The sequence below is a fragment of the Dasypus novemcinctus genome, chromosome 3 (assembly GCF_030445035.2).
Source record: "Dasypus novemcinctus isolate mDasNov1 chromosome 3, mDasNov1.1.hap2, whole genome shotgun sequence".
In the NCBI taxonomy this organism is placed as follows: domain Eukaryota; kingdom Metazoa; phylum Chordata; class Mammalia; order Cingulata; family Dasypodidae; genus Dasypus; species Dasypus novemcinctus.
This window is the reverse complement of record NC_080675.1, coordinates 14,084,905-14,107,593: the sequence shown is the minus strand read 5'-3', so window position 1 is coordinate 14,107,593 and position 22,689 is coordinate 14,084,905. Positions and strand designations below refer to the sequence as shown.

The 22,689-nt window shown below is 38.4% G+C and overlaps 1 protein-coding gene across 1 annotated transcript in view; it reads right to left on the bottom strand.

Annotated features, from left to right (window-relative positions):
• BTBD7 (BTB domain containing 7) overlaps positions 1–22,689 on the bottom strand; it is a 94,327-nt gene that overhangs the window by 39,554 nt on the left and 32,084 nt on the right. The window contains exons 2-3 of the mRNA XM_058292356.2: positions 17,053–17,240; positions 15,026–16,105 (exon numbers count right to left, since the gene is read on the bottom strand). Coding sequence (XP_058148339.1) covers positions 15,026–16,105; positions 17,053–17,134 — 1,162 coding nt within the window. The 5' untranslated portion in view covers positions 17,135–17,240. The remainder of the gene's footprint in view (positions 1–15,025; positions 16,106–17,052; positions 17,241–22,689) is intronic.

Below are 22,689 nucleotides of genomic sequence, written 5' to 3'. Positions count from 1 at the left end.
ACCTCTGAAAAATTGATATAAAATTATATTTCAGGAGTGGTGTTCACCAGTGAGGACCTTTCCATCTCTCCAGCAAGACCAAGACAAATAACTTATCCCTAAGCACATTAATCAAGTGGTCATACTCAATCTATATTGATAGAAAAAAACAAAAAACAAAAACTTCCTAAAGTCCAGTAAACTAGTGTTGAATTAATATTTGCAGGTCATACAAAAACAAAGAATCTAACCTTTCACAAAATGAAATAAAATAAGTGTAGGAACAAATAGGCAAATCATAGAAAACAGTTCCTTTCCTTACCAAGATTTTTATACTCTTTTCTTTGAATCTCAGTTTAAAAATTTAAATGTAGGGAAGCGGACTTGGCCCAGCAGTTAGGGCATCCGTCTACCACATGGGAGGTCCGCGGTTCAAACCCCGGGCCTCCTTGACCTGTGTGGAGCTGGCCCATGTGCAGCGCTGATGTGCGCCAAGAAGTGCCGTGCCACACAGGGGTGTCCCCCGCATAGGGGAGCCCCACGCGCAAGGAGTATGCCCCGTAAGGAGAGTCGCCCAGCGCGAAGGAAAGTGCAGCCTGCCCCCTAATGGTGCTGCACACACGGAGAGCTGACACAACAAGATGATGCAACAAAAAAAAGAAACACAGATACCCATGCCGCTAACAACAACAGAAGAGGACAAAGAAGACACAGCAAAGAGACACAGAGAACGGACAATGGGGGGGGGGGGGGAAGGGGAGAGAAATATATAAATAAAACAAATCTTAAAAAAAAAAAATTAAAAAAAATTTAAATGCACCACCACCTTAGCTCAATAAACCAATACTCAATTTAAAACATCATACTGCAATAAGAAATGAAGACTTTAGATACTTAATATTTTTATTGTTTACCCTTATAAACACAAAAAACCATCATTCCAGGGTTTAAGATGAGTTATGAAATATGAATTACGAATTTTAAAAAAGCTAATTATACAGTTTAACATAGAAAATTTTCTGAATCTTCCATAATTAGAGAGATAGAAGCTCAGATGTCAGTAGGCTTAAAAACCAATGTGTGGGAAGCAGATGTAGCTCAAGCCATTGGGTGCCTGCCGATCACATGAGAGGTCCCAGGTTTGGTTCCCAGTGCCTCCTAAAGAAGACGAGCAAGACAGTGAGCTGACCCAACAAGATGATGCAACTAGATGATAGAACGAGGAAACAATGAGAGATACAACAAGCAGAGAGTAGAGGTGGCTCAAGCAGTTGGGTACCTCCCTCCCATGTGGGAGGTCCTGGATTTGGTTCCCACTGCCTCCTAAAAAGAATATGAAGAGAGAGCAGAAAATGGGGGTTGCGAATAAAAAAATCTGTTTTAAAAAGAAAAAGAAAACCAATGTGATGCCCATGTACTTTTGAAATAAATTACTTCAAATTTAAAAAGGCAGTTTTGGCACAGAGTTGTTAGAGGGGATGGTTTATTTATAAATAATACTGGGTATTCAAACATACTATCTAAAAATCTTCTAAAGTACAAAGTATACAAAGAAGCTTGATTATGGAGCACAGAGTAGTTGCTATGCAAATGCTTATTGTTTAGAAGTCCATGTTTTGAGCAGAAGTGGCCTGAGAAGATAACAACCTAAATATTTTTTGCTTCATGTGGTGGTTTGAAGCTGTATGTACACTGTATATACACTAGAAAGACATGTTTCTTAAAGTTAATCCATTCCTGTGGGTCCTGTAAGCAGGACGTTTTAGTGAGGGTACTTCAGTCAAGGTGGACCCACCTCATTTACGATGGGTCTTATCCCATTACTGGAGACCTTAATAAACACAATGAATACAGAGAGAACAAGCCACAGAAGCAAGAAGGTGAAAAGCAAGGAAACCTGGAAGGGAAGGGAGAGACCAGCAGATGTAGCCATGTGCCTTGCCATATGGCAGAGGAACCAAGATCACCTGTAGCTAGTCTTCAAGAAGAAAATACCACCTTGATTTGGACATTTTCTCAGTCTCAAACTGTAAGTGAATAAATTCCCATTGTTTAATATGAACCACTGCATGGTAATTTGCTTTGAGTAGTCTAGGAAACAAAAACACCTCATCTGGGAAGTGGACTTGGCCCAATGGTTAGGGCATCCGCCTACCACATGGGAGGTCCACAGTTCAAACCCCGGGCCTCCTTGACTCGTGCGGAGCTGGCCCATGTGCAGTGCTGATGCGCGCAAGGAGTGCCGTGTCATGCCACACAGAGGTGTCCCAGTGTAGGGGAGCCCCACGCGCAAGGAGTGCACCCCATAAGGAGAGCTGCCCAGAGCGAAAGAAATGCAGCCTGCCCAAGAATGGCACCGCACACACAAAGAGCTGACAAAACAAGATGATGCAACAGAAAGAAACAGATTTCTGGTGCTGGTGATAAGGATAGAAGCGGTCACAGAAGAACACAGTGACCAGACAACCGGCGGGGAAGGGAGGGAAGGGGAGAGAAATAAATAAATCTTTAAAAAAATAATAAATAAATAAAACGCCTCATCTTTAAAATGGGAATAACGGCTACCGCATAAATTACTGAAAGGATTAAGTAGGGTATTCCACTTAATACCCCAGGTTACTCCAGTGTCTTGCACACAATAACAGCTAAATAATATCATTTCTAGTCTCTAATTCTTGCATTAATTTCCTTCTAGCCACTTTCAAAATAAGTAGTAGATAGAATGCTTGTCTGGTCAAAGTGCTTCTAATCTGGATATTTTAGAAGATCAGAGCAATACTGGTTTTAAAACAGAAACTTCATATATCCCAATAGCGATTTTGAAAATTAGGATGTTTGTACAATGTAGAGGTTCTTCCTTCATCATTTTTCCCTCCTCAATCACTATGCCATGCCCAATCCTATTTTCCTTATACCAAATAACCTGCACCCTTGAATGCATTCATTTTTGTATCTGATGGTGGAAGACGTAAATGGAGTTGTCAAAACATGACTGTGGCTGAGTTAGAAAAAAATAAAAGTTGGGACTTTAGGAAAATACAACAATCAAAACCATTTCTCTTAGTGTTCTAAAGAGAAAAAGGGACTATAATTAAATCAAACTACAATGGAGTAGGAGTTTTACCAAATAGCCTACCATGGAAAAGCTCAATTTATGAACCATCTTTTTATGATCCTGTTTTGCCACCTAATGTGGACTGTTCCCTGTAACTCTAATCATATGGGTGCTGAAGCTGAATATGAAATATAATATGTATCACTGGTTTAAAAAGTCTGAATTTGGTAATTATTTTAGACTTTGGAAACTTGCAACAGTGTTGTGAAATGATGCATAAGAGAAGTAAATGCAGTCTTACCTTTAGAAATTTCCTACTAATGAGTTAACACAATCGAGTTTTAAAAATATTCATTAAGGGCCTCTGAACTGTGAGCCAAGCATAGAGCTTGGTGCTGGCACACATAGGAAGAGGAGTAAACAAATTCAGGTTGAGAAATTTATATGGTTACCATGTGGCAGAGCCAGGAATGGAAGAGATTTAAGTCCAAAGTTCATATTTTAAAAATACCATTAAATTTGGGCATTGTTATGTATCTCTGTACTTTGTGAAAAAGAGAAACCCATTCTCCATGCTTCACAGGGTTATTGTGATGATGAAAAAAATATATGTTGAGTGTTTACCCCGAAGTTAGTACATAGGGGCAGCCAAATAATGATAGCTTCAATTCTCTTCTCCCTGGTATAGCATCTTGTATAGCAATGGTGTTCAATAAATGCTAAGCCAGAATAAAAGAAATAAGTTGTTAAGATCTTGAGAAGACTATATATGTCTTATTTTAGGTCTACTGGTACCAAAAATTTGGATCAACTGATGCAATTAACTACCCTATTTTACTCTGAAAGTCATATACAACTGGTGATACATGCAGAAATACAGTGACAAAAAGATATTTCAATAATGCAAACTAAATATGATACCATAAGTTTACAAATCTTTTTTTTTTTTTTTAAACTGAAGTGTTCAATCCCTTTATTTTAGTTTTGAGAACAAATAATGTTATCACCCAAATTCAAGTAAATAGATTAGTCCCAGAATCAGGACTATGTCTTCCTTCTTAGATTTGTGTTTTTCCCACTTTTAACAGTGGGCAGGTAGGGAATGCCAGGGGGGAAAATGCAGTGTAAAGTTTTCTATATCCTTAATGCACTTTTTCACTCCTCCCATCCTTGGGATTTCAGGATTGCAGAGAAAAGGTTTTGCTTAATGCTGAGAAAAGGCTTCTAGATGCAAATACCACATAATTTTAAACAAAAAGGAGATGATATCCAATAGACTATATTTCAAGTGAACTGTATATATTTTAGAAAGAACATTTTTGCCTGGCTGCAAAGTGTCTGATACAACCAACCATGATATTCATTTCCACCCACTGTCTTAAAAGTACACAAATAAGGGAAAATAAACAATCTACTTTCAATCATTTTCTTTGTTTTCAAGAAATAAATATTGGTAATTCCTTACAATTTTATTTTCTTTAATAAATCGAACAGGACAAGAATATTTTAAATTTAGTAATACTTTATATAAATGGACAAAGAAGCAGTGAGTTGAGAAAGTTTTCTTTGAAATTTAACTTAAAACCATGAGTTTAATGGTAGCGCCGATAAACTGTTTAAGCCATTGCCAAACTAACTTTTTTTACTATCACTTTTTTTAAAAAGGAGGCACTGGAAATTGAACCTGGGCCAAAACAAGGGAAGTAGCACATAAATTTGGCCTTGAAGGTTAGGGCAGAATTTGGCCATCTAGTAATCTAAATTCCAGGCAAAAGAACAGTGTGAGCAGAGGGTCAGAGGTGAAAGACTTTGTAGTCCATATGAGAATGGTTCAATTTCTAAAATAAAATACGTAATGAAAGTATGAGTAGAATTCTAAGGTATAAAATTTAGAGTGAAAACTGTTTTCAAAATGCTAGATTTCATTGATTAGAAGTATAGAACCTGAGAGTAATTAAAATTACCATTCATGAAATAGATTAATTCTTCGCCTGTATTTTGTGCTCAACTGAAACTTGCATTTACTATTCTTGATCTGTTGATAATGGTCTTAAGCTTGGCTCTGTTATTTTCTAGCAAGTCCATTCAGACTAATGTGCTAAAGAGGAAACAATTACAGACAGAAGAAAAATGAACTGCCAGAGCAACTGAACTGAAGCAGAAGGAAGAGTGCCAACATGGGACAATGAAAAGGATGGGAAAAGGGAGGAATGGATTAGTGGAGACAGTTTAGTTTTTGCTATTTTGCATTTGTTTCAAGTTACACATTCTTGGAAGCTAATCAAGTTGCTAAGGAAAAAAAAAGTAGGCCATAGCTTTAATTATGGTAGATTTTTAATTCAGTAAAATATAATCACATGCACTATGACCAAAAATACCGACAGTGCATTACATTACAGAGTCCATTTTGAAACTAAAGTCATAAACAAATTTCCTATTTCAGAGATTGGAAAAATAAAATCTGTAGTGTAAAGTCTACTTTAAAATGCTTTGCAATGGTATTATATATGTAGATGCTGGTGCCAATTTTGGGCTATTTTGTTCTGATGTCAACAGTACTTATGGCATGGAAACATATATTTTTATGGCAGATGCCTGAGTTGTTAAAGTTCATGAGAAAACTCATATTTCTTCTGAAGAGTGGATTTTTCCTCAAAAAACTATCAATCAATAATATACTTTCATTATTGTTCTCACATTTTCAGAGCTGCTTTATTTTCAATTGATAGTGGTTCCCTGAAATTTCCTTTGAGAGGTATTAATACTAATATTGGCTTCAGATTTTCCTACTATTTAATCTTTCTCTGTAAATGATATTCCTTTATGAGGACATCTAGTTAAAGAAACCCAAGTAAAACTTCGTAGTGAAAGAATTATTTCAAAACAAAAAGTTACCATTTAATTAATATTCAATTATTTAACAGCTATTTACCCAGTATAGTCTAAGGTCATTGTGAAAAGTTACAGTGATCAAACACTTGGTTCTTCTTTTTGAGGCTTTTCCAATCTAGTAACCTATTTGGGAAGTTTGGATTTTTATACGCTAGTCTTTTTAACATGGGTACTTTTATCAATCAGGTTTCTATGCTCCAACTGCAAAAAGCTACTCTAACTGGCTTAAAGAAAGGAAATTTATTTGAAAGATATTCTTAGTCCATATAGTTGCTGGGAAAGTTGGAGACTGGGTTCATAAAATACTCAAGAACAAAAGGCGGCTGAAAATTGAGGGCTACTCCACAGAAAAAGCCTGGAAAGTACCTTGTGCTGTCGCAGAACCCTGGCCACTATAGCTTGTGCTTCTGTCCCTGGATAGTGAATGCCATCATTTGCACTACTCTCACTAACTTCACTTCTTTTCTACTAGGTGTTCCTGTCCCAACTTATTTCTCTATAGTCCCTGCTTCTCTGTGTCACCAGCTCCCAATTCATAGTCTAGGGTGGTAGTGTCTGGTTGGCTGAGTCCTTGGTTACATGCTGAAGCCTACTCATAGAGAAACAAGAAAGCAAGTATTTGACCGTTCAGGCTTTTATACTGAGAGGTGGACTCTGCCTTCAATGAAGACCTATTGTGAGGAGTTCCCAAAGCTAGGAAGAAAGTCCTAAAGCTGGGCTGCCAAAAATGTCAAATGACCAATACAGTAACATTGGTCTATTCAGCAAGGAATGGTTAAAACAATACAAAGCTCTGTATTTCCCAGCTAAGTACTCTGAAGCAAAGTCTGAGTGATGACTTACGTCCCTGCCCCGTAAGGAGATCCGCCCAGCATGAAGGAAAGTGCAGCCTGCCCAGGAATGGCGCGGCACACACAGAGAGCTGACGGAGCAAAATGACGCAACAAAAAGAAAGGCACACACCCTGTGCGTGGGGCTCCCCTACGCGGGGGGATACCCCTGTGTGGCACAGCACTCCCCGCACGCATCATTACTGAGCATAGGCCAACTCCACACGGGTCAAGGAGGCCAGGGGTTTGAACTGTGGACTTCCCATGTTGTAGGCAGGCGGACGCCCATTCCATTGGGCCAAGACTGCTTCCCCACATTTTTTAAACCTCCCATCTGGGTCCACATTTTCCCCACATGTGCTTAGCTCCATCCCAAGCAGTTATCAACAAATCAGGCTCAAGGCTAAGACTCCCCTTGATCTGACATTTCAATCACTAGTCTTCTGTTTTTTCCTGTAAGTAGGCCATAACCTTTGACCCTTACTCCTGGACCTTGGATCTAATATTGCTTCCTTCTCTCATCATGCTCAAATTCTTAAGGCTTTGAGTCAGAACTAGTATGAGTCACAATTTCATCACTTACATGTTTGGCTAGCTATTAATCTTTGAGTCCCACCATATCCACAGGCTATCAGGACAACCAAATGAGGAAATGTAAAGCCCTTTGCAAACTGAAATTATAAGCAAGATCTCAATGGTTAATATCCTGAAAAAATAATATGATAAAATAACACAGTTTTTTGGGATTGTGACCTCATCCAGATCTCTCTGATTCTTGTGGGCACTGAAGTCTTATCTTTATTTTATTCTAAAAAAATAATTTTGTAATCAAAGCAGCATATGCTTATAGTTTAAAAAGTCTAGTAGCAATAAAAAGAGATTACTTTAAAAACAAACGAGGGAAGCGAACTTGGCCCAGTGGTTAGGGCGTGCCTCTACCACATGGGAAGTCCGCAGACCCATGTGGAGCTGGCCCATGCGCAGTGCTGATGCATGTAAGGAGTGCCATGACACGCTAGGGGTGTCCCTGCCTAGGGGAGCCCCATGCGCAAGGAGTGCGCCCCCTAAGGAGAGCCACCCAGTGCAAATGAAAGTGCAGCCTGCCCAGGAATGGCACCGCACACACAGAGAGCTGACGGAGCAAGATGACGCAACAAAAAGAAATACAGATTCATGTGCTGCTGACAACAACAGAAGCGGACAAAAGAACACGCAGCAAATAGACACCGAGAACAGACAACTGGGGCTGGGGGAGAAGGGGAGAGAAATAAATAAATCTTTAAAAACAAACAAATAAAAAAAAAAAACAACCCCCGGCCTTCTCTATTCACTTCCAGTCCTGTTCCCCAAAGGTAACTAAATTCTTCTGTTTCTTCTGCTATTTACCTTCCTGTATTTATAATTTTAGTAAATCAATATTCAGTGTTCAATTTATGATGACTATTTAAATGCTGTTCACTGCTGAGTCACATTGTATACTAGAAATACATTTTCATTCACATGTAATTTTAAAAAAATTTTACTGTATTTATTGCATGACACCCTTCCCCCAGACAGTTCGCTTGTCTGCCTGTTTGCTCGCCTTCTCCAGGAGGCACCAGGAACTGAACCTGTGACATCCCATGTGAGAGGTAAGTGCCCAATGGGCTGTGCCATATCTGCTCCCTGCCAGCTGCTGCTTCTAGTTCTGTTGTGGTGAGAGGTGACACCTGCTCGTCTTCTTTTAGGAGGCACTGGGACTGAACCAGGACCTCCCATGTGGTAGGTGGGTGCCCAAGTGGCTGAGCCACATCTGCTTCCCTGCAATTTTTAATTTTTCTTGTAGGTATTTTCCTTTTTTCTCATTTCCTTCATTTTCCATAAACCTATTGCTAATTCTTCAAAAATGCATCAAAATATTCATAAATGCTCTATCAATGTGATTGATTTCTTTCTATTACTAGATACCTCCTTCTTGGGAGACTTTCACCCTTCTAGTCTAGATGGGTTGTCTATTAGACTTGCTGCACAGCTGTTACCTAAGATTTCCCTTTGCTTATTACTTATGTTGGACTCCATTTTCTGGATCCTACCCTGCTTCTTTTTGTGTGTATGGTACCTGGACTTTGTATGTTGGAAGCTGGTGTTCAACCACTGAGCCACATCAGCTCCCCATAAGTTTTTTTTTAGGAAGCACCAGGAACTGAACCAAGGACCTCTCTTGTGGGAAGCAGGTGCTCAACCATTTGAGCCACTTCTGCCCTCCCCCCGCCCACCACTCTTCTTTATTCTTGGATTACTTCATCATTTTATGGGACACTTCTTCCAGGGGCTTCCTCAGTAGGGATGCAGGGGAGTTAAAAAAAAAGCTTTAAAAAAAACACTTTTATTTCCTTTACTTATACTTATGCATGATTGACAGTTTGGATAAGTACAGAATTATGTGTTTAAAGTAATTTTTCAACAGCTTTTGTAAGTACTACTCCACTGCACTGTAGTATTCAATGGCTACTGAAAAGTTCGGTATCACTCTGATTCCTATTTCTTTGTATGGAACCTAATTTTCTTCTCTTTGCAACATTTAGAATCTTCTCTTTTTCCCTAGTATTCTGAAACGGTTGAGCTTTTAAAAGATGGAAATGCCTTTTGTGCTGGCAATATCTCACATTACTCCTTATATAATTTACTCCCTTCCTGTTTGTCTGTTATATATTTCTTTTTTATTTTTAAAGGTTTATTTATTTATTCCCCACCCCCTTGTTGTTTGAGGTCGCTGTCTGCATTCTGTGTCCATTCACTGTGTGCTCTGTGTGTCTGCTCAGCTTCTCTTTAGGAGGTTCCAGAAACCGAACCTGAGACCTCCCATGTTGGAAAGAGGCGCTCAGTTGCTTGAGCCACCTCAGCCCCCTGGTTTGTTGTGTCTCTCATTGCCTTTCCTTTTTGTTTCTCTTTGTTGTGTCATCTTGTCACACCAGCTTGCCTTCTCCAGGAGGTACTGGGAACTGAACCTGGGACCTCCCATTTGGTAGGTGGAAGTCCAACCACTTGAGCCACATCCACTTCCGCCATATATTTCTAAAACTACTGTTTGTTAAGATACTAGACCTTTTGGATGAATCCTCTAGTTTTCTTTCATTTTAAAAAAATGTCCATTTCTTTATTTACTTTCTAGATTTTTTTCAACTGTATCTTTTAATCCTTCTGTTACATTTTTTTAATCTCTGCTACTTTATTTCCAAAAGGTTCCTTTAAAAACTTAATAGCATTCTATTTGTCTCACTGATGTAATAAAATGTCCTTTTATCTAAGAATCTACTGATTTTTTGAAGCCTTTTTTTTTTAAACAAGGTGCCGTATCTTTTAAGATTTTATTTATTTCTGTCCCCTCGTTGTTTTTTGTGCTTACTACCTATTCTCTGTGTCTTTTTGTTGTGTGCTCGTCATCTTCTTTTTTTTAGGAAGTACGGGGAACCAAACCCAGGAGAGGCACCCAATGGCAAGAGTCACCTCCACTCCCAAGAGCTTCTGTTCCCATTTATTATCTGTCTCTTTGAATATTTTGTTCTTTTCATTTGACTTATGTTGCAATTTGGAAGTTTTTTTCAAGTGTCCAGGGATCCCTGCATGTGTTTTCACATTTAAGAGATGGCTATTTGGAAGCTCTATTGCATAAAACAGGCTTACTGACTGTCTTTTCTGAGGAACAACTAGAAGGCAAGCTGGATTTCCACTGTGTAACTCCTGAACCTAATTTCATTGTAGAACCCTGAAATATTATTATCTATAGGTCTATATATCATTTCTAGAACTTGAATTGTATATGGCTATATGGTATTAGAGCATTTAGTTTGCAGACTTTCACTTAATTCCAGATTTAAACCTTCAGTAGAAGTTATTTTCAGATTTGAAACCTCTGTTCAATTTCTTTAGAAAATAAACTGTAAGTCTTCTGTGCTGGGGGTGGGGAAGGTGTAGTAGAGTGAAGAAAACTGGACAGGGGGACAGGATTTGACACCTGGCTTTAAGTGATATTTATGCAAGTATGGACAAAGGGACCACGGACAAAAAATGGGTAATGAGGATTCAATTATGTTTAGATGGGAATTTTAAAAAGGATGTGCTATCTTAGGGGGAAAGGGAATGTTTAAAAGAGAGTTCTCAGAAAATGAGCTCGTTTTATGGAGAAAAATAAGACCACATCCCTTTATAATACTACATATAAAAGTTAAGTCTAGGGTAGGAGAAAGGGTCCAGCTGCTCAGAGTTTAGACTTAAAATTAAATCCTCCTTTTAGGCTGTATACCATGCTCATCCTTGCTTTCCAGAGTACCTGGTATACCCATGGCCTGAGCATTCTGGAGTTCCGAGGACTCTCCTCAGTAGCTCCCTTTATAGGTTATAGAGTTAAAAATTTCTCCTCTCTGTTAATACAATAATCAGTTCTCTGTTTTTCATCTTCCAAAAATGTCAATAATACTTTTTCCCAAATATTTTTTTTCAGGTATCTTTGTCCTTGAGGGCTTATACTTATTTTATTCCTTCACTATATTAGTAGGGCTTTGGAGGAAACAAATAAGCATGTGTTTAATTTGCTATATGTAAAAAGAAATCAAGTCAAGTTAAATGCCAGCCTGTAGTTGAGGCCCCATTACCTACTAATTCACCTCCTTAAGTAACTGCCTACCTCTCTGAAAACAACACATTCTTTTTGTAGGTCAAGCACTTTCTCTTTTATTCATTTGCCGAACTACTCTGCCTGCCTGCCTATATTACCTCTTTTTATGATGCTCTTGAAACTATTAAATTATCTTCTCTACCTTGAAGGGCATAGCTAGTGTCAGGGTCCCAGCCTTCCTTGATAGAATTGGTTTCACTCTCAAACTAGGCTTTATCTTTAAAGTTAAATCTACTTTGGAATAAAAGATTACAGTCATTAAATCAAAAACATTTACTGAGCCCCAGGCATTGGAGGCACAAAGATAGGAACAATATGGCGCTTCCCCTAAAGTTACCCAATAGCCTAGCCTCACAGCCTTTCTTATCTGTCTCATCTGAGTCAAAGAACACAGAAAATGATTTCAGTGACTGTGGTCACTTAAGAGTTAGGTACCCCAGAAAATCATGTTTTTAACCTTAATCTATTCCTGTGCATGTGAACCCATTATAAATTAGGCATTTTTCAGATGTTATCTTTAGCCCAACTGAATCCATTTGGACTTTAATTCAGATTACCACAGTCCTTTACAAACAGAATGAAATTCAGACATAGAGGAAAAAGGTACAGAAAACAAGCAGCTTGGAGTCAATGGAACCTGGAAGAGAAAGCAGAAGATGCCACCCTGTGCATTGCTGTGTGACAGAAAAACCAAGGACCAAGGATTACCAGAAGTTAGTCCCAGAATGGCAAAGTCTGCTGAGAAAAAAACATTGCCTTGCTAATGCCTCAAATTTTGGACTTCTCCTAGCTTCAAAACCATGATGCAATAAATTCCCATTGTTTAAACCAACCCACTGTATGGTGTTTTAGCAATTAGGAAACTAACACAGTGGTCATTTTCTCAATTCTCCCAAAAATGATACACAATTAGTAACATGCTAGATGCAAAGGAAAGAAATTAATTAAATTTAACATAATGATGCCTCAGGGTATTACAGAGTATAAAGCCCCTGCAGAACTGCTCAGAAAAGCCGACTGTAAAGTGACAAGTACCCAGATACTTAAAGTAATTTGATAAGTGAGTGATAAGAGATATATGCAACAACTTACTAAAATGATAAAACTACATGAAAATCTTAAAAATCAATACAATTATCTAGCAAAAAAATCCTAAAATCTCTTTAGTACTGTGTTTAATCAGTATACTTATTAAAATTATTTTCTAAAAACAAAGTTGGTTTTAGAAAGACTATGGAGAAAGATTTATACTGTGATGATGATTATCACTTAGCAGCTAACATCTATTGAACTATGTATCAGATGCTATTCAAGTCACTTAACATATGTTATTTCCTTTAATCCTCATAATCCTACCTTACAGGGTTACTATTCTTCTATTACAAATGAGAAACGAAGGTCTAGAGAAGTTCAGTGACTTGCTTAAGGTCAAACAAATTAAGACACAGTAGAGAAGAATTCAAATCCAATCTCTCTTCCAGAACATGAGCTCTTAAGATTTATGATATAAAGTATATCCCCAAGTGACCAAATATCTCTCTCTCATGGAAAAAAAGAGATAAAAATTCTGTTAAAGTTATGTTTGTTATGAACCCTAACATGAGCATGGGTATGGTGGAAAGAAAAGGCCTACATAAACACAAACAAAAAACCCTAAACCCTGCCTTTTTAAAAACAAAAGGAAAAAGAAGAGCTATATATACCCAAACTTAAGAGAATATTTGTAGGTTCTTTTTCTTCTTAAGTAAACAAGACTTAGGTAACACGTTTTATATCTTTAAGTATAATGAACTAAATACAATTTCTAGCTAAATGATGAAAAAATTTTAGCTCACTTGGATAAAAGAACTCAAGTAATTATTACCAAAGAAGCAAGAGCAGGCCCACAATTTTACTTTTCATTAAAAACTTAAAACAAAATAAAATTATATTAAAGATTTCTCAATTTTTTAAAACAGCAAAATTTTGTTTCTTATTTAAATATGTCAAAAGTAAAAACAATCCAAGAAAATAAAATATTATGCCTTTTTTTTGGTAAACTGCAACCTTCAAATTTTTCTTCAGAGGCATTTTATGGTAGCTGAAGCTATTAGGTTATTTTTTATAACATTTTCCTGTGTCTGACAACAAAATATTCTACTATTATTAATAGAGTGATTCTTATTTTAAAGTAATAAGTAAAGAAAATATCCTAATGACATTTTGATTATGGTAATAAAACAAACCTAGTACTATTACTAGAAAAGATAACGGTAAAATAAAATTTGAAGAGATTCTTATGTAAAAGAAATCTCAACTTTTCCTCTCCCATGTTTATCAATGCTTCTTTTTAACTCTTTGCATTTTACTACTAACATTGTTATTTAATTGGGGCTTTATTTTCTTCAAAGCCCTATTAATTTGTTGATTGAGCAATAAAATACACATTATTCTCAAGTTCGAAAAATGTGCTTGGGGAGTGGATGTAGCTCAAGTGATTGAGCACCTGCTTCCCATGTACTAGTTCCCAGGTTTGATCCTTCGTACATCCTACAAATGAAATAAACAAAAAAACTCAACCCTCACTGGGGAGCAAATGTAGATCAGTGGTTGCTTCCCATGTACGAGGTCCTGGGTTCAATCTCTGGGACCTCCTTTAAATAAATAAAAATTTTAAAAAGATGTCCTTAGTTTTCCTTATTTAAATCCATGTCTTTTTATCCAAAGCATTAACATTCCATTCTAATCGGCAACTTCGAACGTGTTTTTTAAGCAAATACGCATTAGTTAAATTTCTCAAATAATCCCATGTGATATAGTTTGTTTTTATATAAGACCATAGAAAACTCAGTATGCATTCTGTCAAAACAGTAAACTCTCTTAGCTCTCCCACAAAAGGTCTCTTTCCAGCTCTGAAATGCTATGATTCTGGCTTTTACTAACAGATACTTATTTTAATGTAACTTTCATGTATTCATTAGCCTATAACACAAAAGATATGCTATCCTACTTAAATTTTTGTTTAAATTAAATGAAGAAAGCACATAACCCTAGCATTCACTGTGTCACTCACTGTAGGATATTCATGATTTACAAGTTGAGTCTAAAAATAAGATACAGGACATTTTAAAATTTAAATCAGAAGTCCTACCCAATTCTCTAATTCAAATAAATTTGTATTCATTGTGACTACCTTCATTTTTAAACGAATATTTCTTATTCTACACCTTTAAGCATCAACAAGGCACTAAATGTAAAAATGAGAATCTAAGTTACTCAAAGAGCCCAAAATCAAGAATAAACTTAAAATCTGGGCAACCTGGTTAATCCAAAGCTTGGGTGAAGATAGGGTATAGATGAGTGTTAGGTAGCATACCTATCACATTCCATTATGGAGGAAAGAGGTTCATCTACTGCTGTTTAGTCACTAGTTTTGAATCCTTGGTTTTAATACTCAATGAAGAGCCTCATAATACTGACCTTCATTTCAGCCTCAGATGACATAATTACAAGTTAAAAAAAAAAACTTACCCTGTCACATCCAAAACACTGAAATCATACATGTCAGTTGTGTTTTCAATTTGGAAGACAAATATGTAATTTTGGAAAACAAATTTTAAAATCAGAATTTCATACCTTGTGCAAGCATGTTAAATTCCAAGAAGAGTGCTATATGGTAAAGTTCCATGGCTTCTTCTGCCCTGGTCATGTTTGGCTTCCCTGCGACGAGAGCCTGAACTTCACTGAGGCTCCCAACAGAGGGACTACAGTGCAAAACTGAGAGGTCCACCACGTCCGTATACATACAGTGTAATATAACTTTTGCATATTTTTTTGGTATAATGGACTCATCTAGTATAATTCTTGTGGGAGTTCTCAAAGTTCGGTCTGTGATTTCTTCACCGGTCCGTATTCTCCTTTGTAATAAATTTCGAAAAAATGGGGACCTGGCTGAAATAATAGCCTTGTGAGCTTTCAGTTCTTCATCTAAGCAGTTTTGATTTCCGCCAAAAGCTTCAACCAGTTCAGAGTCTGAAGAAAAACTAAGGACAACATCATAATAACACATGTAATCAAATAGTCCACGCATATCTACATCAAGGGAATTTGGTGTTCCAAATTCTTCACTAAGCTGAACGAGGATATCGACATTTTGAAACCTTGAGTCCTCCATTCCAAATTCTCCTGTATAAAGGTAGTGTAATAAAGCAGAAAACATGGGCATATCTATACCAGCTGTATTGATATCCATTATTATCTCTGCTCCATACTCGGGTGAGGAAGAAAGCAGTGTTTTAAAAAAAGGACACCTTGCCGCCAAAATAGCCCGATGAACAGGAAAACAAGTTTCTTGAAATATCAAGTCTACATCAGTACAATACTTGTACTCATAAAGATCGGCCATATCTTTCTGCAATGTCTGGGCTTCTGGTCTAGCCAAACTGGCTTGTAGAGAAAGCTCCTTTAAGGCTGAAGTTCCCTCATATTCCTCCACTAATGCATTGACATCTCTAACATCCCACCCAGAGAGAAGTTCTCGCATCTGCTTGGCATGATCAGCAGACCTATTAGATTTTCGACGCTTAATAAACTTCTTTTTGAGGGTGGCAAGGCTAGAGGTTCTCTTTTTTTTGTCTTGTGGTTTCTCGTGGCCATGGTCAAGGCTATACAATTTTGATTCACAACCATAGCCTTGCTGAGAATAGGATGATGTTCCTAAGAAGGAAATGAAACAAATGAAAATGTTTCTTTTTTCTTTAACATTCATTTTCAACATTAATGTATTTCATGATAAAAGATTTTGCAGACAGTCATGAACCATACAAAGGAAACTGACTTTTGTTTTTATAAAGGAAGATAAAAAGTTTGAACAGCCCAAAATTTTATATTAAATAAGAAATAATGACGAATATAGCGAATTACTTGAATTAAAAAACGCTTGTTTCTCTGGCTATCAAGGACTGTAGATATTTTTGTTTTGTTTTGTTTTTAAAGATTTATTTATTTTACTTAATTCCCCCCCCCCCAGTTGTCTGTTCTCTGTGTCTATTTGCTGCGTCTTGTTTCTTTGTCCGCTTCTGTTGTCGTCAGCGGCACGGAAGTGTGGGTGGTGCCATTCCTGGGCAGGCTGAGCTTTCTTTCGCGCTGGGCGGCTCTCCTTACGGGTGCACTCCTTGTGCGTGGGGCTCCCCTACACGGGGGACACCCCTGCATGGCAGGGCACTCCTTGCGCACATCAGCACTGCGCGTGGGCCAGCTCCACACGGGTCAAGGAGGCCCGGGGTTTGAACCGTGGACCTCCCATGTAGTAGACAGACGCCCTAACCACTGGGCCAAGTCTGTTCCCCCCAAGGACTGCAGATATTAATCATGAATTTTTAGGATATAAGAGCTAGACAGATTTGTAAATTAAGATTATTTTTATATAATTGGGAAATGTTTCTTTCACTTCTTTCTTAACTACATCAAGGCTGCATTGTATGGGCTATAGAGATTGGTAAGGATAAGTATCATATTAAGTCAGATCTATATCTCCTGGGGGCAACACCTAGATGCCACAGCATTATTATCTATAATAACTTTTCACCAACAAAGACCACTGAAAACAAAATTCTATTTATATTCACAAAAGAATATGAAGTTAGAAAAACAGAAACAGTTACCTATAAAAGTTTGTTGGGCTTGTGAATTTCCCCCTACCCTCGGGGAACATGAATGAGGATAGTTAGATGCATTAGCACCCATTTTCTTCAGTCACTCAGGCATTCCATCTGCTGATTCTTCAGAGTATAATTCCAGAGGCCTTTATGAACCTTCAACCCTGGATCCAGCAGCCTCTTTTCATTCATTTCTTGATATGAAACAAAAATAATTTTAATAGTTTTTCCAAATATATCTCAAATCACATAGTTAACAAAAAGCAGCTACCAAAAACTGATTTAACTTGCAAATAATAACATACTGTTAAAATCACAATAACCAGAAAATGTAAGAAATTTTAAAAATTGACTTATATATCCATGTCAATTTCAATTTGGGGCACAAAATGTACCAATTACATACTTTCAAAGACAGTAAGAAGTAACATGTCAGATGAACTTAAATATACAGTTATAGAAAGGGTATTTTAATTCACAAGGAAAAGTATTTGGACTTTAAAAAATGCTCTAACTTTTTAAAAATCCTTAAAATCCAACCACCAGCCATTATAATCTAATGTTCTAAACAATTTACAAACGCTTAAGAGATTATCAGTACTACATACACTGTGAAAATGGAAGGATAAATGGTTTTACTAACCATCTTGATTTGCTTGAGTTTCCATTTTATCCAGGGAATTATAAAGAAGAAACAGAGGTTAACTGAAGCAGGCTGACATACCAATAATCTTTTGCAGTGCTGATAAAACCCTCTACCCCAGCCTGGGAGGAAGAACTGTAACAGTGTTCAAGCTGACACTAGCAAGGTCTGCTGATGGCCACAACCTTACATTAACATCTTGCTTGCTAATTAGCCAGCTGGGCCTCAAGGAGACCCTGCTCGAATAAACCCTAGCTAGCCCTGTTAGTACATGGATGCATGTACCAAGCATAAATCATGTCCCCTTTATCCTGATTCCCCCAACACCTTCCCTTTGTCTCAAGCAGCCATAAAAGCTGTTTGTCCAACTCAAACTTCTGAGCAGAAACCTCTTTTGGTGCTGTTCCTACATTAATACAACTTTAGCTCAACAAACTTGCTCTGTGCTCCCCCCCCCCCTTTTAAGTCTGTTTATTTTACAAGCACTTAGGTTGATATTAGTACTATACATACAAAGAACAGATGATTGATTGGTTGTTTTCTGCCTTAGATATAACTGCTTAAATTGATCTTCAATCTTTATAATTGGGCATTTTACCAAAAGGTAGACAGTTAAAATTAGGTATCTTTAGGCTAACTGTTCTATAGTAACTTTGAAATGTTATTATAAATAGAGTGAGCACAAGGAAATCAGAAAGTTTTATCCATCCTCTTCATAAAGCCCTGAAACAAAAATACTGTTTTCTATTACCTGATGATATGACTTAACATGGACAGGGCAGCATATAATTAAGAAATAATTTTAACAAAAATAGATTAAATTCTGTACCATAGAACCTTAACTCTCAGAGATGCTAGCAGTAGGGGGGGGGAAAAACACTTTGGGTCCTAACAGAAAAAACAGGGTTAATAAGAATACTTCTAAACCCTTATACCATCTGGATAGATCTGTCTAAAAGGGATACTGAGGGATAATAAGAGAAAACACAATTTAAAATCTATTATTGGGGGAAGCAGACTTGGCCCAATGGATAGGGCGTCTGCCTACCACATGAGAGGTTTGCAGTTCAAACCCTGGGCCTCCTTGACCCATGTGGAGCTGGCCCATGCGCAGTGCTGATGCGCGCAAGGAGTGCCCTGCCACGCAGGGATGTCCCCCGCATAGGGGAGCCCCATGTGCAAGGGGTACGTTCTGTAAGGAGAGCCACCCAGTGCCAAAGAAAGTGCAGCCTTCCCAAGAATGGCACCACACACTGAGAGCTGACACAAGAAAGATGACACAACAAAAAGAAACACAGATTCCCTGTGCTGCTGAAAAGGATAGAAGCAGTCACAGAAGAACATGCAACGAATGGACACACAGCAGACAAATGGGGGTGGGGAGGATGGAAGGGGAGAGAAAAAAAAATCTTAAAAAATAAAATCTATTATTGGAATTGTTAGGAAACCAATTAATAGGCACTTCATCTAGCCTCAAAATGAAGGATGAAGTGTTTTAACAAATAGGAATTAAAAACACATATACACCTTATCACAAAAAACCTGCTAGAAAACAGACCTTGTGTCAAGTTTCTTGGACTTTATTTTCATCTCCATGACTGACACTGCATAACCTTTGGAATTAAAGTTTAAGAAAACCACTCAACATTTTATGTCTTCTCCAATCTTTTTTCACAATGATATGTGAAAATTTATCTATGCACATAAATATCTACCTACAAATGTTCAAGAGAAGACTGGGAAACTTTTAAACTATGCATTTCTTCTCAAAATTATCAGGGAATACTTTCATTTATTTCTCAGGTAACCAAAAATCTATGCCAAATGGAGCACAGTACCATATTATTGATTTCTTAATCTAATCCACTGCCTTTAGAGATGCTGGAAATGGCAATTATTCTAATCTCTCCAGGGAAGTTTTCTTTCCAGATGGGAGGGGCGAAAGGGGGAAAGGAGGAAAGATGGAAAAAGGGAGAAAGGCGGAAAGGGGGAAAAGTGGAAAGATGGAAAGGGTTAAGGGGGAAAGGGAAAGGGAGGGCTTAAAGGGCTTGGAGAGGCCTAGAGGAAAAAGGGGGACTAGAAGATTGACAGATCCTTTTTTCTAGAATCATCTTTTTTTTTTAAAGATTTATTTATTTAATTTCCCCCCCTCCCCTGGTTGTCTGTTCTTGGTGTCTATTTGCTGCGTCTTGTTTCTTTGTCCGCTTCTGTTGTCGTCAGCGGCACGGGAAGTGTGGGCGGCGCCATTCCTGGGCAGGCTGCTCTTTCTTTTCACGCTGGGCGGCTTTCCTCACGGGCGCACTCCTTGCACTCCTTGCGCGTGGGGCTCCCCCACGCGGGGGACACCCTTGCGTGGCACGGCACTCCTTGCGCGCATCAGCACTGCGCATGGCCAGCTCCACACGGGTCAAGGAGGCCCGGGGTTTGAACCGCGGACCTCCCATGTGGTAGACGGACGCCCTAACCACTGGGCCAAAGTCCGTTTTCCCTAGAATCATCATTCTGAGGAGCAACCCTGTCTATAGTTCACATGGCCAACCACAATCCAATGATGTGACTGGCTTAAAATAAGCTTCAGTGATTGCAGCAGAGACAAGAAAGAAACAGAACAAAACTGAATGCAATAGGGAATAACCCACACCATGAGGAATTAAACAACAACAACAAAAAAACCCTACTCTTTCCCATATTCCCACCCCCAAATCTAGGCTAGAATTTTCCAAAGAGTTTTCCCAAGTTTTCCCAAGATTTAAACAAAGCCACAAAGGTTTCTTTACTTTAGGACATTTTACTACCTTTAACATGCATTGTGGGGAAGCAGATGTGGCTCAAGTGATAGGGCTTCTGCCTACCATATGGGAGGACCCGGGTTCGATCTCTGGGGCCTCCTGGTAAAAAAGGAAAAAAAACAAAAGAGAAAGCGTGCCTGTGTGGTGAGCTGAGTGCCCACGCAGCGAGCCGAGTGCCCGTGTAAGTGAGTCACATGGCAAGATGAAGATGCAACAAGAGAGAGACGAAGGGGAGAGTCAAGGTGAAGCGCAGCAGAAACCAGGACCTGAGGTATTGCAAATGACAGGGAAACTCTCTCCACATCAGAGGTCCCCAGGATTGAATCTCGGTGAAGCCTAGAGGAGGAAAAATGAGAAACCAAAAAGAGAAACAGATACAGAAGATCACACAGCAAATGGACACAGACAGCAAAAACAGGAGGGAGGGGGAAATACTTAAAAACAACAACTACAACAACAAACAACGTGTACTGCGAACCTTAGTGCATTGTAAACCTCCAAAAGGAAGTATCTGGCATAATCTAAGGGAGTATCTTTGCTCCACAGAGCATTAAAGGAATAGACTTGTGTAACACACTTTGGAAAATGCTGATCTTTGCCATAAAAACACTTTACTGCTTTATGTAGTAGCGAGAACACTGGGAATCAAGGTATCTGAGATAGAGTTCTCTCTGTCACTAGTTCATCATATTTACGGAGGAAATCATACTGAACTTCTATGGGCCTAACTTTCTGCAACTATAAAATAAGGGACTAAAACAAGGACCCTATAATTCAACAAAGTTGTATATGACTTTAATTTGAGAAGTAAAAATGAGGAATGGAGTTATTTCTATATTATATGTTCACCTAGAAAGGGGAAAAAAAGACAAACGGGGAGCATAGGGCAAGAGAGAAGAGAACAAACTTCAGTTAAAAACAATGTCCTTGGGAAGGGAATGTGGCTTAAGTGATTGGGCTCCCATCTACCATATGGGAGGTCCCAGGTTTGGTTCCTGGTGTCTCCTGGTAAAGGAAAGCTGGCCCATGTGGAGAGCTGGCTTGAGCAGAGAGCTGACACAAGATGATGCAACAAAAAAGAGACACAGAGGAAAGACAATGAGAGACATAACAAACCAGGGAGCTGTGGTGGCTCAAGCAACTGAGTGTCTCTCTCCCACATCGGCAGGTCCCAGGATTGGTTCCCAGTGTCTCCTAAAGAGAAGACAAGACAAGCAGACACGGAGGAACAAATGGACAGAGCAGACAGTGAGTACAAGCAGTGGTGGGACAGGGGAATAAATAAATAAAATAAATCTTTCAAAAAAAAAAATGTTCCTTCTCATATGCAATGCATGTTTTACCTAACATGATGATATTTATGGCAGGTTTGCTACATGCCAGACTCTGTTATAAGAGCTTTTACATGTATTAACTCATTTAATTCTCCCAATAACTTTTTTTACTAATGAGGAATCTAAGGCTGAGAGATTGGTAACTTGCCCAAGGTGAAGGAGCCAGGATTACTTTGTTTCTTTGTAAATCTTCAAGTTCTATTCTTAGACACAATTCAAGACTCAGCAAGACACACTGCCTTTTGAGGGTATCTTTAAAAGATGAGACCAGACTGGAGGGGAAAAACCCCCACCACCGAGACCAATATGGCCCTTGAGAGTCATCTAATACAGAAGCAAAAGACTTCCATCCAGCACCAAAGACCCTATCCATTCCTACGGCACAGAACAATAATGTTTACGATAGCAGCAACTCACTAGGGCAGGCAAAATTATGTTCCATTAAACATGTTTATTAAAGCAGGGAAGTTGCAATCAGCTGGAAAAGGCCTTTAAGCTTATTTTGGTCAACACTTTTAAATATGAATTAGAAATGACTTATAGGGGAGCGGATATAGCTCCAGTGGTTGCAACACCCGCTTCCCATATACGAGGCCCAGGTTCGATCCCTGGTACCTCCTAAAAACAAAGCAAAACAAAACAAACCAACTAACCCAACTCTCATTGGGGAGCAGATGTAGCTCAGTGGTTGAATGCCTGCTTCCCATGTATGAGGTCTTGGGTTTAATCCTCAGTAACTCCTAAAAAAATTACAAATATTGGCATTAAAAAACCATTAAAAAGGAGAGTAAAGAGCTCCTAGAGTCAACTCCTGCTACAGGGCAATTAGTAAATACCCAGAGCTATCTGAATCTAGCTGAAGCACCTGTTTGGGGGC